This window comes from Furipterus horrens, unplaced genomic scaffold (genome assembly GCF_987537825.1).
Source record: "Furipterus horrens unplaced genomic scaffold, mFurHor1.1.pri manual_scaffold_8, whole genome shotgun sequence".
In the NCBI taxonomy this organism is placed as follows: Eukaryota; Metazoa; Chordata; class Mammalia; order Chiroptera; family Furipteridae; genus Furipterus; species Furipterus horrens.
The window spans coordinates 54,900,923-54,913,433 of NW_028327178.1; the positions used below are offsets into that span (position 1 = coordinate 54,900,923).

Here is a 12,511-nt window from a genome sequence, read left to right on the forward strand (position 1 = left end):
AAGTGACAATGGACCCTCTTTGGTAGTCAGAATTACACAACAGCTGACTCAAAATTTAGGAATCAACCATTAACTACACACACATACAAACTTTAATCCTCAGGTAAGCTAAAAGTAGCTAATCAATCCCAAAAAGAACTCTAATCAAGCTATGCCAAGAAACCTGAGTCCTGGCTTTCCATGTTACACTTAGGTCTCATGAGAATAAAAACTACACCTAAAGGAAAGTTACAAATGAACCCCCAGAAATCCAGGAAAGGGGCAGGGCAGTCTTGCCACTGTCCATATCCTGTGTTCCTGTGCTTTTCCCTTTTCTCTATGGGGAATCAACAGTCCATTCCTGCTGGTACCCCCTTGAGAGGCAAGGTCAAATGACAACTGTGTGGCTTGACTTCTGTGCCCTGGAAGACTGAAAATTCCAAACATCATAAACAAAACTATCCTAGAAACCCAGTGTCTGAAAGGAGACGCCTTTAAATCTCATAAAATTTTTCCCCTCAGGGGCTCTTTTAAACTCCATTTTCACAGCCCACCAACTTTCTTAGAAGTAACTCCAACAAATAATTGACTTAGCCAACCAAATTAATACCCCACAAGAACAAATCACCACACTGGCAGGAATAAGTCACACAGAAGAGACAGGGTCTAGACTAACAGCTAATCAAGGAGGGATCTGTGCCATGCTTAACAAATACTACTGTCCCTTTGTTAACCAATTGGAGAAAACACAAACCAATCTAAGGGTCACAGTCAACAGGGCTAATAAATTCTATGAGGAGAGGGCATCAAGAGGATTTGATTGGTGGGACTTGAAAACCAACATCTGGTCCTGGTTTTCCTGGTTAACTCCTTTTCTTGGCCTCATCACAGCTTTTCTCTTTATCCTAGCTTTTGGGCCATGTCTCCTGCAATGTCTTATATCTTTTATCTGCTGAAGCATTCACAAACGACCCCCCAGCAATGGCTTTTGCCTTTTAGGCTGTCTAATTCCACCCTCTCTCTCTTAGGGACGCTTACCCAGACCCACAGGCAGGGACAACTCTACATCCATCACCAGCAATGAAGCAGTTACAGAAGAGACTTTCATCCCTACTCACCAGAACCAGAACAGAGCCAGATCATCAAAAATAAACCCATCTTAAGACCAGAGAAGGGGATGAAAGGACAAAAAGCCCCTTTCAAGCATTTTTACAGACCTAGCTATCTCTTTCCTGTCAGTCATAATTAAATGTTGTTTGAGCCTTTATTCTCAGGACTGGAAAGATTAATAAAAAGCACCCCCTATGAAGGTGTTTTAGAAACTCATACAAACTGGACACACCAGATCCAAGTGCCCAGACCCTGAACTCAAAAATAACAGCAGAACAAACGGAAGCCAGCACAATCAGCCTGAAACCTTCTGATTTACAGCTGCCATGACTGCTCAGCTGCATCCCCTCCCCCTTTATCACTCAATAAAAACTCACAGCCCCAGCCTTTCACTGCTGGTGTATCTCTCTACACCAAGCCCCTTTCCTCTCTTGGAAAGTGAATAAAGCTGCTCTCTGCATTTTCTTCTTTGTGAATTCTTTCACAGACCACAGCACTGGCCACCTAACAAACACTATTCAGCCTTAAAAAAAAAACATTGCAATATGCTAAAACATGCATGAACCTTAAGAGTATTATGCTAAGTGAAACAAACTAGTCACACAAAGTCAAATACTGGATGATTCCACTTACATAAATACCCAAAACAGTCTAATTCACAGAATCCAAAAGTGGAATGGTAGTGGTCAGTGACTGGGCAGGGAGTGGTGTAGGGAATGGAACTACTCATCAGTAGACATAAAATTTCAGTTAAGCAAGATGAAAAAGCTCTAGAGATCTGTACACTGAAACTAGTCAACAATAACAGAGTATGCTTAAAATTTTGTTAGGGAGTATAGACCTCATGAAGAGAGAGATGCACAAAGAATTGAGACAAAGACAACCCAGAGAGAGGTCTGAGCCTTAAGAAGCAAGCTTCAAAGAAGTTCTTAATATCACTGTCAAGTCATATAAGGTAGAAATGAACTTTCAACTGTATCTGGCTATCTTTCTGGGTCATTTCTGGAGTGATACAAAAGGTCAGATACTAGAGGGGGTAAATATGAGAAGTTGAGGAAATAGAAGTGCAGATAATTCTTTCAAGCTTTGTTGACACAATGGGAAGATTATCTTTGCTGTACTACTTTGTGGTATAATAAACTTTTCATGCATTCTTTAGGAAAGATTTAGCAGGGATTAATCGTTTGCTTATTCCTAAAATAGAGCTAAAAACCCTGGAAAACAAGGTTAAAAGAACATAAGGTTACTAAAGATGAAACAGATGTATTCAATGAACAGTTATAAAACTTTCACAGTTGGCAAAACAAAAACAATTGAGTTGTTATGCCTTTAAGGCAATGCTTATGTGATGCGGAGGCTTGAATATCTTTGAACAAAAACATCACCAATAACCTGACAACTGACTGGATACATAGCCCAAAATCATCATTTAGTTAGGAAATTAGATGGTAAAGAAGTCAAAAGCCTCACTCAGGAAAGAACTGTTGGTCTCTTTATAATAGAAAATGTTTAGGGAAAGAAAGCACATCTAATACAAAATACTATGTTAGATAAATAACACTATAATTTTAAAAACTGCACTGGGTGGCTGTACTTATGTAAAATTAATACCATTACCCATATTAATATTTTTCAGGGCAAAAAAAGAATATTTTCCCTAGCTGGTGAAGCTCAGTGGATTGAATGCTGGCCTGCAAACCAGAAGGTCACCAGTTTGATTCCCAGTCAGGGCACATGCCTGGACGGTGGGACAGGTCCCCAGTTGAGGGCAAGTGAGAGGCAACCAATCATTGTATCTATCACACATCGATGTTTCTCTCCCTCTGTCTCCCTCCCTTTCCCTCACTCTAAAAATAAATAAAATCTTTAAAAAAAAGAGACTATAACTTTTATTGTTTTCACCTAATCTATATTGATAGCCTATTGAGGGGTAACTAAAATCTTAAGAAGCAAGTGAGCAGTGTTATGAACCAATTTCAGTTTAACTCTCAATTTTTAGTTATAAAAATTTTAGAGTATATCTTTAAGAAAACATTATTTGAAGTAGAGTTGTCCTAAGATAATGCACACAAACCAACATAGTCTATTTAATAAAAATATTTAATGCTGCCAAAAAGTATAAAAATACAGTAGGAATGGCAGTACAATACAGTCTCCTAATTTATTTCTTTTACATCTTTCCACATTTCATACACACATTAAAAAACTTAACAATACATCAAATTAGAGGGTTCTGCAAAGTCTTCTGCTGGTGGTGTTCTTCTTTCCCTGGATGTAAAGTTTACTTTGTAAACAGACAAATGTGAGGCAATCTACAGGTTTATCAAGCCTCACATTAGTTTCCGGAGTGGGCTTCAGATCTTGCTTTGCACATCAATGGTTCAATATCTATAGCTGCAGAATATTCTCAAGTCATGAATATTTAGGTGTCTGTCAATCTTGGCCTAAAATATAAAATAAGAAGTCATCTATTCAATTCATATTTACCAAACACAGAGACGTACATAGATACACAGAAATGTAAAAGGACTAACAATGAACTAAAAAGGCAACCAAAAAACATTCCAACATATCATATCCAACCACACTAAGTGATTCACCATTATCTTGGTAAAATTGCTAAAGTGCTAGATTTTCAAACAGAATTGGTGGTGTGAGGGAGACTTGTGTTAAAGCTGTAAACTTACATTGCTTTTCAAGAATTAGTAACTCCAAATTTTTTAGGTCATCCTGTATTACTCAAGAAATCACCCCCATCTGAGATACTGACAGTTAAAAAAAAAAAAGTACCCACAATGGTTCAGCAAGTTATAAGTGTGTGCTAAAGTTACTAATACTTTGGCGTTCATTTCAAAAGTTTAACACAATTTGGACCTCCACTGTATCATACTGCTAAAAATATTATGAATGTAATGTTTGAACATAAAGTTGGCTTATATCTTTAAATCACAGACTGTAAACAGCATGCTTTTTGTCCTGAAGGATAATACTAATGATTGAAACAATATAGAACTGAAGGGACACAACTTAATTACCACCGATATAAAATAAAACACAGACATAAAGTAATTGACAAATTTATTGTATTTTAATGCCAAAAAGTGAAGATAAAAGTTTAAACAAGTGACAGAGAGATGAAATAACTAAACTTTTGAGATAAATGTATTTCCAGTCTTCCCTCAACCTCCCTCACTACAACCAAAAAACCCAAATCTAAATATTTGTCACTATTGCATCTACACATTTATATAGGAAATATAAGCCACACCCACATATTTATCCAAAACATTTAGTCAAAAACCCCAAAATACTGTGAATTGAGCCTTTTCCTGTTTACTATGGAAGGAAAGAATAACAGTACCAAGCACCTTAGTGTTCTGAATACAGTAGTCCCTCTCTATATCATGGTTCACTTATTGCGGCCTCACTATATCATGGGATTTGAAAAAATATATTTATCGCGAATTTTTCGCTATATCGCGGGATTTTGTGGTACTGTATATGTATGTTGTTTAAGTTATGTAGGTTTAAGAGTGTAGAATAAATGTAAGTTTCCTACTTCGCGGGTGTGTGTGTGTGTATCTAGAACGTAATACCCGTGATAAGTGAGGGAATACTGTACGCCTTTTCTCTGATTTTCCAGCACTGATAGAGAAATGTCAAGATATCAAGAAAATATTCCCATTAGATGTCTGTGGGCCACAAGATCTACAATGGCTGCTTATTGCAGGGTTCCACAGAGCCCTGAATCCCAAGTGGCTGCAGTAAGGAAAGGTACTTATTGATTCTGACTGATGCAAAATACATATTTATTTCCCACACATTCAGAAAACTCCTTAAAACAAAGGAACTCACTCCAGCCAAAGTGAATGAAATAACAGGTTAAAGAATATTTTGATGTCCCAGCATTTCTCTGGCCCTAGTTAGTGTTCAAACTGTGTCACGTGGTCTTTTTGGAGGGAAAAATTGTTTAACTTAAGAAATAGAGGGTTCTTTTAAACTTTAACAAGTAAAAGTAGTGTCTAATGTTTTCCCACTTAAATATCTGGTTTAAATATTGCATATAAACAGTCTCGGTGTGGTGTAACAGAAAAAGTAAGAGGCCTGGAGTTAATGGAATTCTAATGGAATCTCATCTCTGTTATTTACTAGCTGTGCAATTTTGAACAAGGTACTTATCCTCTGACTCAGTTTATTATATGGAAATAGAGGTAATGTGTATCCAGAAGAGGTATTATGGGAGTTAAATTTAGGTTATGTATTTATACTAATTGGCAGAACTGTAGGTATTCAACATACAACGTTTTCTTCTCCAGCAGAGTATTAAAGACACACTTAACAAGGAAAACTTACCATTTAGAACAACTAAAAGAAACTGACAAATGTTTTTAAAAATTCATTTTTTTCTTTGTAAGTATTATTACAGGGGACAAAAATAAAATACAATGAAGTCATAAGGAGTGTTTTCAGTATTTTAAAAGACTATTTATTTGCAAGACTGAAAAGACAAATGGGCTTCATTTTAGGGGGAAAAAATGTTCACCCAAATAATTTTTTGCTGTTTTATTTAACAAGACTAAAGGAAAATGGATTCAAACAAATCATGTGCAGTAAGCCTTGCCTGGGGTTCTTTGCAAAAGCAGCCTTCATGTCCTGCCAACCATTCCAATGCTAGAGCAAATGCAAGGGCTGAGTTTACAGAAAGAGCAAAATCTTCCCAAGCTGGCTCCACACCTGAAGTAACAAAGTCAAATTGCACCCAGAACAGTTTTTGCCACCAGATACTCACACTAATATTTTATTGAAAAGAATAATAAAAACTTCTCTAAGGTGAGCAAAGCATTGCCTTATAAACAAAATGAACTTATACAGTTTCCCTCTCCTGAATTCACCAAATTCAAAATAACTTTTTTATAATAGAAATTTGAAATAGCAACATAATCACGTATCTGAAACACGTAGACCGAATTAGGGCACTGAAAAAAAGTTTGGTTTTCTTTAAGAAATGGTCTCTAGAAAGAAAGTAATTCCTAAGCAATTCTCCTTAGAGCTCCCCAAAACATATCATGCAATGGAAAACCAGACAATATTAAAATAGACTCTGTAAGTAATATCCTTCCTAAATCCTATCATGCTCATGTTCCACTTTAAATGATACTGATAAAGACAAAGCCTCTCAAACCAAGCAGTGGCTTCTTGTCTGATTCGCTGCTTACATTAGGCAATGCTCTGTGATAGAGTAAATAGCATAAAACATCAGTGTTGACTGTGAAGAAAAATTCTCCCCAAAGAAGTTTCCAGATCAAGTAGCCAAAGGAGATAACCTCTTCTCTGAAGAGTGTTGAGAGAAAACACTGTGCAAAACTGCTCAATGCTGTTCTTGGAGCAACCTGAATGTGGTGAATATTCCTACTGTTGAGGGAAAAATGAGATAGGCAAACTCATACAATTTTCCTAAAAGTTTTTTCTTTAGAATACTACCTAACACAGTGGGTAGCATAAAATCTCCAAATCTTAAAAGCTTAACTTCCCAAATGTGGATAAACAATGAAATGCTTACATTATGGCCAGGTACATGGAATATAGGCATAAGTACACAGTATCTGGACTGAGGATTCCTGGGTGGAACAGACATCGTGGTGATTATACAACCTGAGTTTCTTCCTACCAAGGCATAAATGTTATCACTTATACATATTCAATGGAACAAGAGATGGCTGGCATTTCTAACACATCCATTGTTGTGCGGAGGGGTGAGGGGCGGGGGGGTGGGGAGGGGACGGCAACTGTTGGTACTGTTGTCCCATAAACAGTGTTTTGAAGATAGGTATAAGGAAAAATGGAATCAAATCCAAACAACTGAACTAGGAAAAAAGATGAAAGAAAAAGGTCAACTCCAGAATAAATCATCGAAAGAATGACCGAGATCTGTATTTTAAGTTGGGAGAACTTCATTTTATATGGAAAAATACTACATTTCTATTTTTCAAAATTTTATTTATAAGATTTTACGCTGCTACCATCTAAGTAAGTCAAACCTAAACAAGAGGTTCTTAAAAGTAAAAGAGACATAATTAGCTGCTAAAGTAGAAATGAGAACCAGGAATGCAGAAAAGACATTTCTGCTATGCACTTAGTTCCAGATCAGGATCAACGCACCAAGTTTCAACCTCGGCCACCCTCCACCCACTGCCAGTGTGCAGCAGATCGAGAGATCCACACTCCCTATCCCACTGACAAACCCACATGGACCTGCTAGAAGAAAATAAATCAGTGTTGATAGAAAGTGTGATCGCTAGACTCTTGCCTGAACACAGAAAGAAATGGATACATAGTGTAAGCATAAGGCTTATAATAGACTACATAAAAAAACTTTATAAAATTTGTATCTGAAAGTAAAAATCAAGGATGACTAGATTTAAAAATCTGTACAATAACTAGGCAGACACTTTGAAAATGTAGATGCTCATTAAAATAAGAGTATAAAATGGTAAATAAAAATATTTCTAATATAATCAGGTTCTGGTCTGTGTCTATTTATATAGAATCAATTCAGAGATATTTTTCTAAGAAGGAAGTGACTTCCACAAGGGAAGTCTTCGAGAGTTATCCAATTCTGAAATATACTATACACATGAGACTTTGCAATGATATCACCATAAAAGAATGTGGAAATATTAAGTCTCAGGCTGGTTATGGCTTAATAATAACACCACCTACCTCAAACGCTTGTTGTGAGGATTAAATAGGATAACATAACATATGAAAAGTGCTTAGCACAGTGCTTGGCACAGAGTAAACAACCAATAAATGGTAGCAACCATCAGTTTGAATTGATGTTAAAAGCAAAGAAGGAATTATATTAAAACTAAATTCTGCTCCATGTCATAAACTACTTTTTAAATCAATATGTATTTTTTGATTCACACCATCAATTCCAGTTTATTTAAAACAAGTATACATAAAATCAACTTATGAGTTACAACTCTGTCCTCTGACATACCTGGTTAAGCAGAGCTGGTTTATTTTTTAATCAACAAGTTTTTGTTTTTGCTTTTTACTTTCTTTCTCTTTTCTTGTTCATTCTTTGGTAGAAATATAAATACATAGTGAAGGGGACCAGAAAGATAGAAAAAAAAAAAGGACAAAGCAAATATTTAAAATATTCTCTATAAACATGAGAAATGGTCTTTATATCATTCTGAAGCTCTCTATGCACTTGTACATATTACAAGAATTCAGGAAAAGGATATTATTTTAATTTTATATATGGATAAATTAAATATGGAGAATTATATTTTTACACATTATCTATGTGCATGCATAGATAACAAATATAGGATAGCATAAAATACTTGGCTAAACTTAAAAACATGTGTGTATCCAGTTGCTGTAGCCAAAGAAGATGGTATTAGTTTATTAGCAGGGATAAATATGAATACAAATGAACTAGATATTAATGTAAATGTTCTTTTCTTAAAGTAAATAATAAAGGCTCTGTCTGGCTTTAAGTCTCTTTTTTTCTTCCTTAACCTATTAAAAATAACACTACATTAAAGTGAAATTATGTAACCAACTTTGAAAATTGTAAGAATTCAAAAATATTATGAAGACTTAAGAATACACAAATTTTGTAAAGATGTAGAATCTGTTCATGGATTAGTAGCTTTTTCCTCTGGCTGTTACTGAGAAGGCAGAAGCCAAGTCTGTGTCCTTCTCTCTGACTAGCCCACCTCATTCAATAAAGAGTCAGGATGATGACCACAGGAACTGCATGCAGCACATTGCCATATATTTTCAATAATTAGTACACAGCACCCACCAAAAATACCATTGGTAAAAACTTAACATACTATCCGCAAGGATCTGCTTGGAAGAGGTAAGAAGACTAAAGGTTGCAGAAATTCATCAATAAATGTTTACTACACTGACTATAATTTTAAAAATATGTTACAACAAACACCACCCAGAAGGACAGAAAGCAGACAAAAAGCAAAGCTGTGATACTGAATCCAATGAAGCACATTCACCTGCAATGGGGCCATGTGCATCATTAACAGAATTCGTTTTCTATAAGAAGCCTTTACCTTTTCGTTAAAGCAAGGCTACCTTCAATGGAAAATTTAATATGGTCTAGCCATATCTGAGTTGCAGAATAATATACTGTATTTTAGCAAAGCAAGGCAAATTGGAAAGAAAGATTTTTAAATCATAATGACTTAAAACATAAAAGTCTTGGTGATTGAACACAGATTTAATGCAGACAGACATAAGAAAATGTCCCTCTTACCTCCTTCCCATTTAAAGGTTACAGGACACAGTAGTAACACTGAATTAGGACACAGGCAGAAGTTTATTTAATATGTAGTACCACCTCCATCCTACTTTCATACTTGCAGCACAATTTAACATATTCAAGAAGGCTACTCAAATTAATTCAAAACACCTCTCTATACCAATGGTTTTCAAATCGTTTCTTAAATTATAACTGACCCCTTAAAATAATTAAACCACATGCAGAAATCTTATGAAGTATATAAAATAGATAAAGGAGAGATGGTATGGCTGATAGTAAAGACTGGTAGCTTGGAGTCTTTCCTACCACTTCTTGGTGGTCCCTAGAAATCTAATAAGCTTAGTTTGAAAACCACTGAAATAATGTTATCTCATTATTTCAGCAATTAAATTTATAACAACTATTTAATTTAATGGAATGTTGGAGTCTGAAAAAAGCTACCATTCAAATCAGCAGTTAAATTAATTAATCGATATATTTTAAATATATCCATTAAGAAGTTGAAGGGACAATGTAAGATTTGTGCATCATCATACTATTTATTAAAGTAGAAAGAACTTGAAAAACTTCAGTCTAGTAAACCGAAATCATGGCAGTAAAATGCTGCTATTTATTTTTATTTCCTAAATCATGATTTACCTCTATTATAAATTAGGGTAGTTACACTGAAATATTTGTGAAAAATAAAGATATTAATAATGGGCTTTACAGAAACCAATTTCTTTACAAAGTCTTAACCAACTGTTACCTATGTTAGTAAGAAGAATTTTCTTTCAAAGATATTTTTAAAGAAAATGTTTTCTTTTTAATTGGAAAAATTGTAAAACATAAAAGAAATGCAAACATATGGTAAAAAATGCTTACTCAGAGTTCTAACTTCTCATATCAAACTTCTCTTTATGAAAATGTAGCCAATACAATTGAAGCAACATACAATATTTTCATGGTAACAGACTTTTCAAATTGAGCTTTTTAAAAAAAGTACATTTAACTACAAAAGTAAGATTAAATAGGTACTTATAAAATATATTTACCCTGAAATGGTTAAGAATATAAATTATTGATGCTCATATTAATAGTACATTATATATTACACACATTACTTAAAGGTCATTTTCTTTTCAGTAATAATGTAGATAAAACCGCAATATTTATTGCTTGTATCAAGTGCAGGTTAAAATCCAGATAGCCTCAAAAACAAATCCTTTCCATAAAGGATATTTCTCAATGTGATCATTTATGTTTAACGTGTATGAATACAATTGCAAAATATAGTTTTTAACAGGCATTAAAGTCTTTATTTTAGATCGCCGTTTACAGTTTGGGGGCAGAGCCCTGAGATATTGGGCTGAGGACTGAATATACCATTTATCTAGTTGGTGTCTATTCTACTGGTCCATTTTTGGGGTATGAGGAGTTTGCTAACAGAAAAAAGCCTTGTGATTAATGCAATGCTGTCAGCTATTAGCGCAGAAGCTTGCTGGGCAAAATTGTTTTATTTATAGAACATTTTGCTGAAAAAACAGTGTCCAGCCAACAAAAGCGCCAACCAAAATGACTGACACAAACCCCATCTTAGTGAGAATAGGTTGCCAATATAACCACCTTTTTCTTTTTCGTTCAGTCTCATTTAGCCTCTGTTTCATTTGCTGCACCTTCTGAGCCGTGTTAGCTTTTCTGTCTTCTCGAATTCGTTTCCGGAGAACACTGTGAATAAATAAAAACAAATGATAAGAAACGCTTGGCAGTACGTAATTACTCTAATACAGAGGACCTAAATTCAAATAACCATCCTCCATCCCCCACACATTTTTCAACTCATTCAAACACTGAAATTTTTTTTAAAGAAAAAATCTGGCTCAAATAAACTCTTATAAAAAATTCTCAAAACAAAAACAAAAAACTCCCCAACGCCCCCCCCCGCCCCAAAAGAAGCCTCATTCTTCTAAACAGCCCAAAGATGTATTCTGATGATTCAGTGACAATTTCTGGTGTAGTTTTGTATTAATAAATACTTTTAGTAGGACCTGATTAGAAGCACAGTGCCTTCTTTCCTGAAATGTGAACTGGTGACTGTCAGTTTTCTTTCTTTTTTTGTTAACCAGCCAGAAGTGGGATGACAAACAGGTCCCCTCACATCTTATCCTTTTGTGTAGCAGCTGAAGGGACTGAGAAACAGCTCAGCAGCCGGGGGTTCCCCCTGAGAAGGGCAGGGTCTAAAACCCCCAGCTGAGCTCCCCAGACTACAGCAACAGAGTGGAAAGTAAAATAGTATCCAGCTGAGAAAAGCGAAAAGCCACAGGGTTTCTTGCTAGCCGGAGAGAAACAGCTGGAGAAAAAGAGCTCTTAAGCAGATCACATATGAAAATATTCTGCCCCCACTTACCCTGGGCACAAGCAGAGGGAAGACAGAGAGGACAGGAAATGCTTGGGGAGAGTTTGGTGTGGTGGCTTTGAGGGGAGAGCTGGGGAAGCGGCCCGCGGGGTCCCAGTGCTGACTCATCCCCAGTGCTGCAGGCAGACCATTCCCGGTCAAGTGGCGGCAGCCTGAGGGGAAACAAAAGCCCTGCCTACAGGAATTAAGATGCCACACCCACAGTCCTTAAGCCTGACGGCTAATCACAGATTGAATAGATTAACAACTAAAGGAGTCAGACAAAGGCAGTAGATCCCTGGAAGTCTCCAACAGGCTGCCTAGGCCCAGACTGGTACAGGATCTGACGCCACCAGGGGCAGATCCAGGAAGTGCAGATCATTCTAAGAAGCACCAACAAACAATAGGAGTCACAAAAATGGAGAGACAGAGAAACAACCCCCCATCGAAAGGAAAGGTAGAGTCCCCAGAAAGAGTGCTAAATGAAATAGAGGGGAGCAAACTATCAGATATGGAATTGAAAGCATGGATTACGGAGAAGCTCAATGAGCTCAGCGGAAACTACAAAGAACTCCAGAAAAACTACAGTGAACTCCAGAAGAACTATAAGGAACTTACTGAGAATTATACCAGCATCAAAAAGGACATGGAAGCTATCAATAAGAGCCAGGAGGAAATGAAGAATACGATCTCTGAATTGAAGAACACAGTAGAAGGAATTAAAAACAGGCTAGAGGAAGCAGAAGATCGGA

General features: G+C 36.1%; 1 protein-coding gene across 4 annotated transcripts in view; it reads right to left on the reverse strand.

The window, feature by feature from the left end:
• Positions 1-3,170: 3,170 nt before the first annotated feature.
• Positions 3,171-12,511, reverse strand: part of PTPN2 (protein tyrosine phosphatase non-receptor type 2) — a 137,034-nt gene continuing 127,693 nt past the window's right edge. For 2 of the 4 annotated variants that reach the window (XM_090285853.1, XM_090285851.1), the window contains one exon: positions 10,656-11,092. In XM_090285853.1, the coding sequence (XP_090141979.1) occupies positions 10,885-11,092 (208 nt within the window). In that variant the 3' untranslated portion in view covers positions 10,656-10,884. Of the gene's footprint in view, positions 3,534-8,092; positions 8,175-10,655; positions 11,093-12,511 lie in introns of those variants that run through there. The other 2 variants (XR_016512732.1, XM_090285852.1) reach the window with 2 other exon arrangements.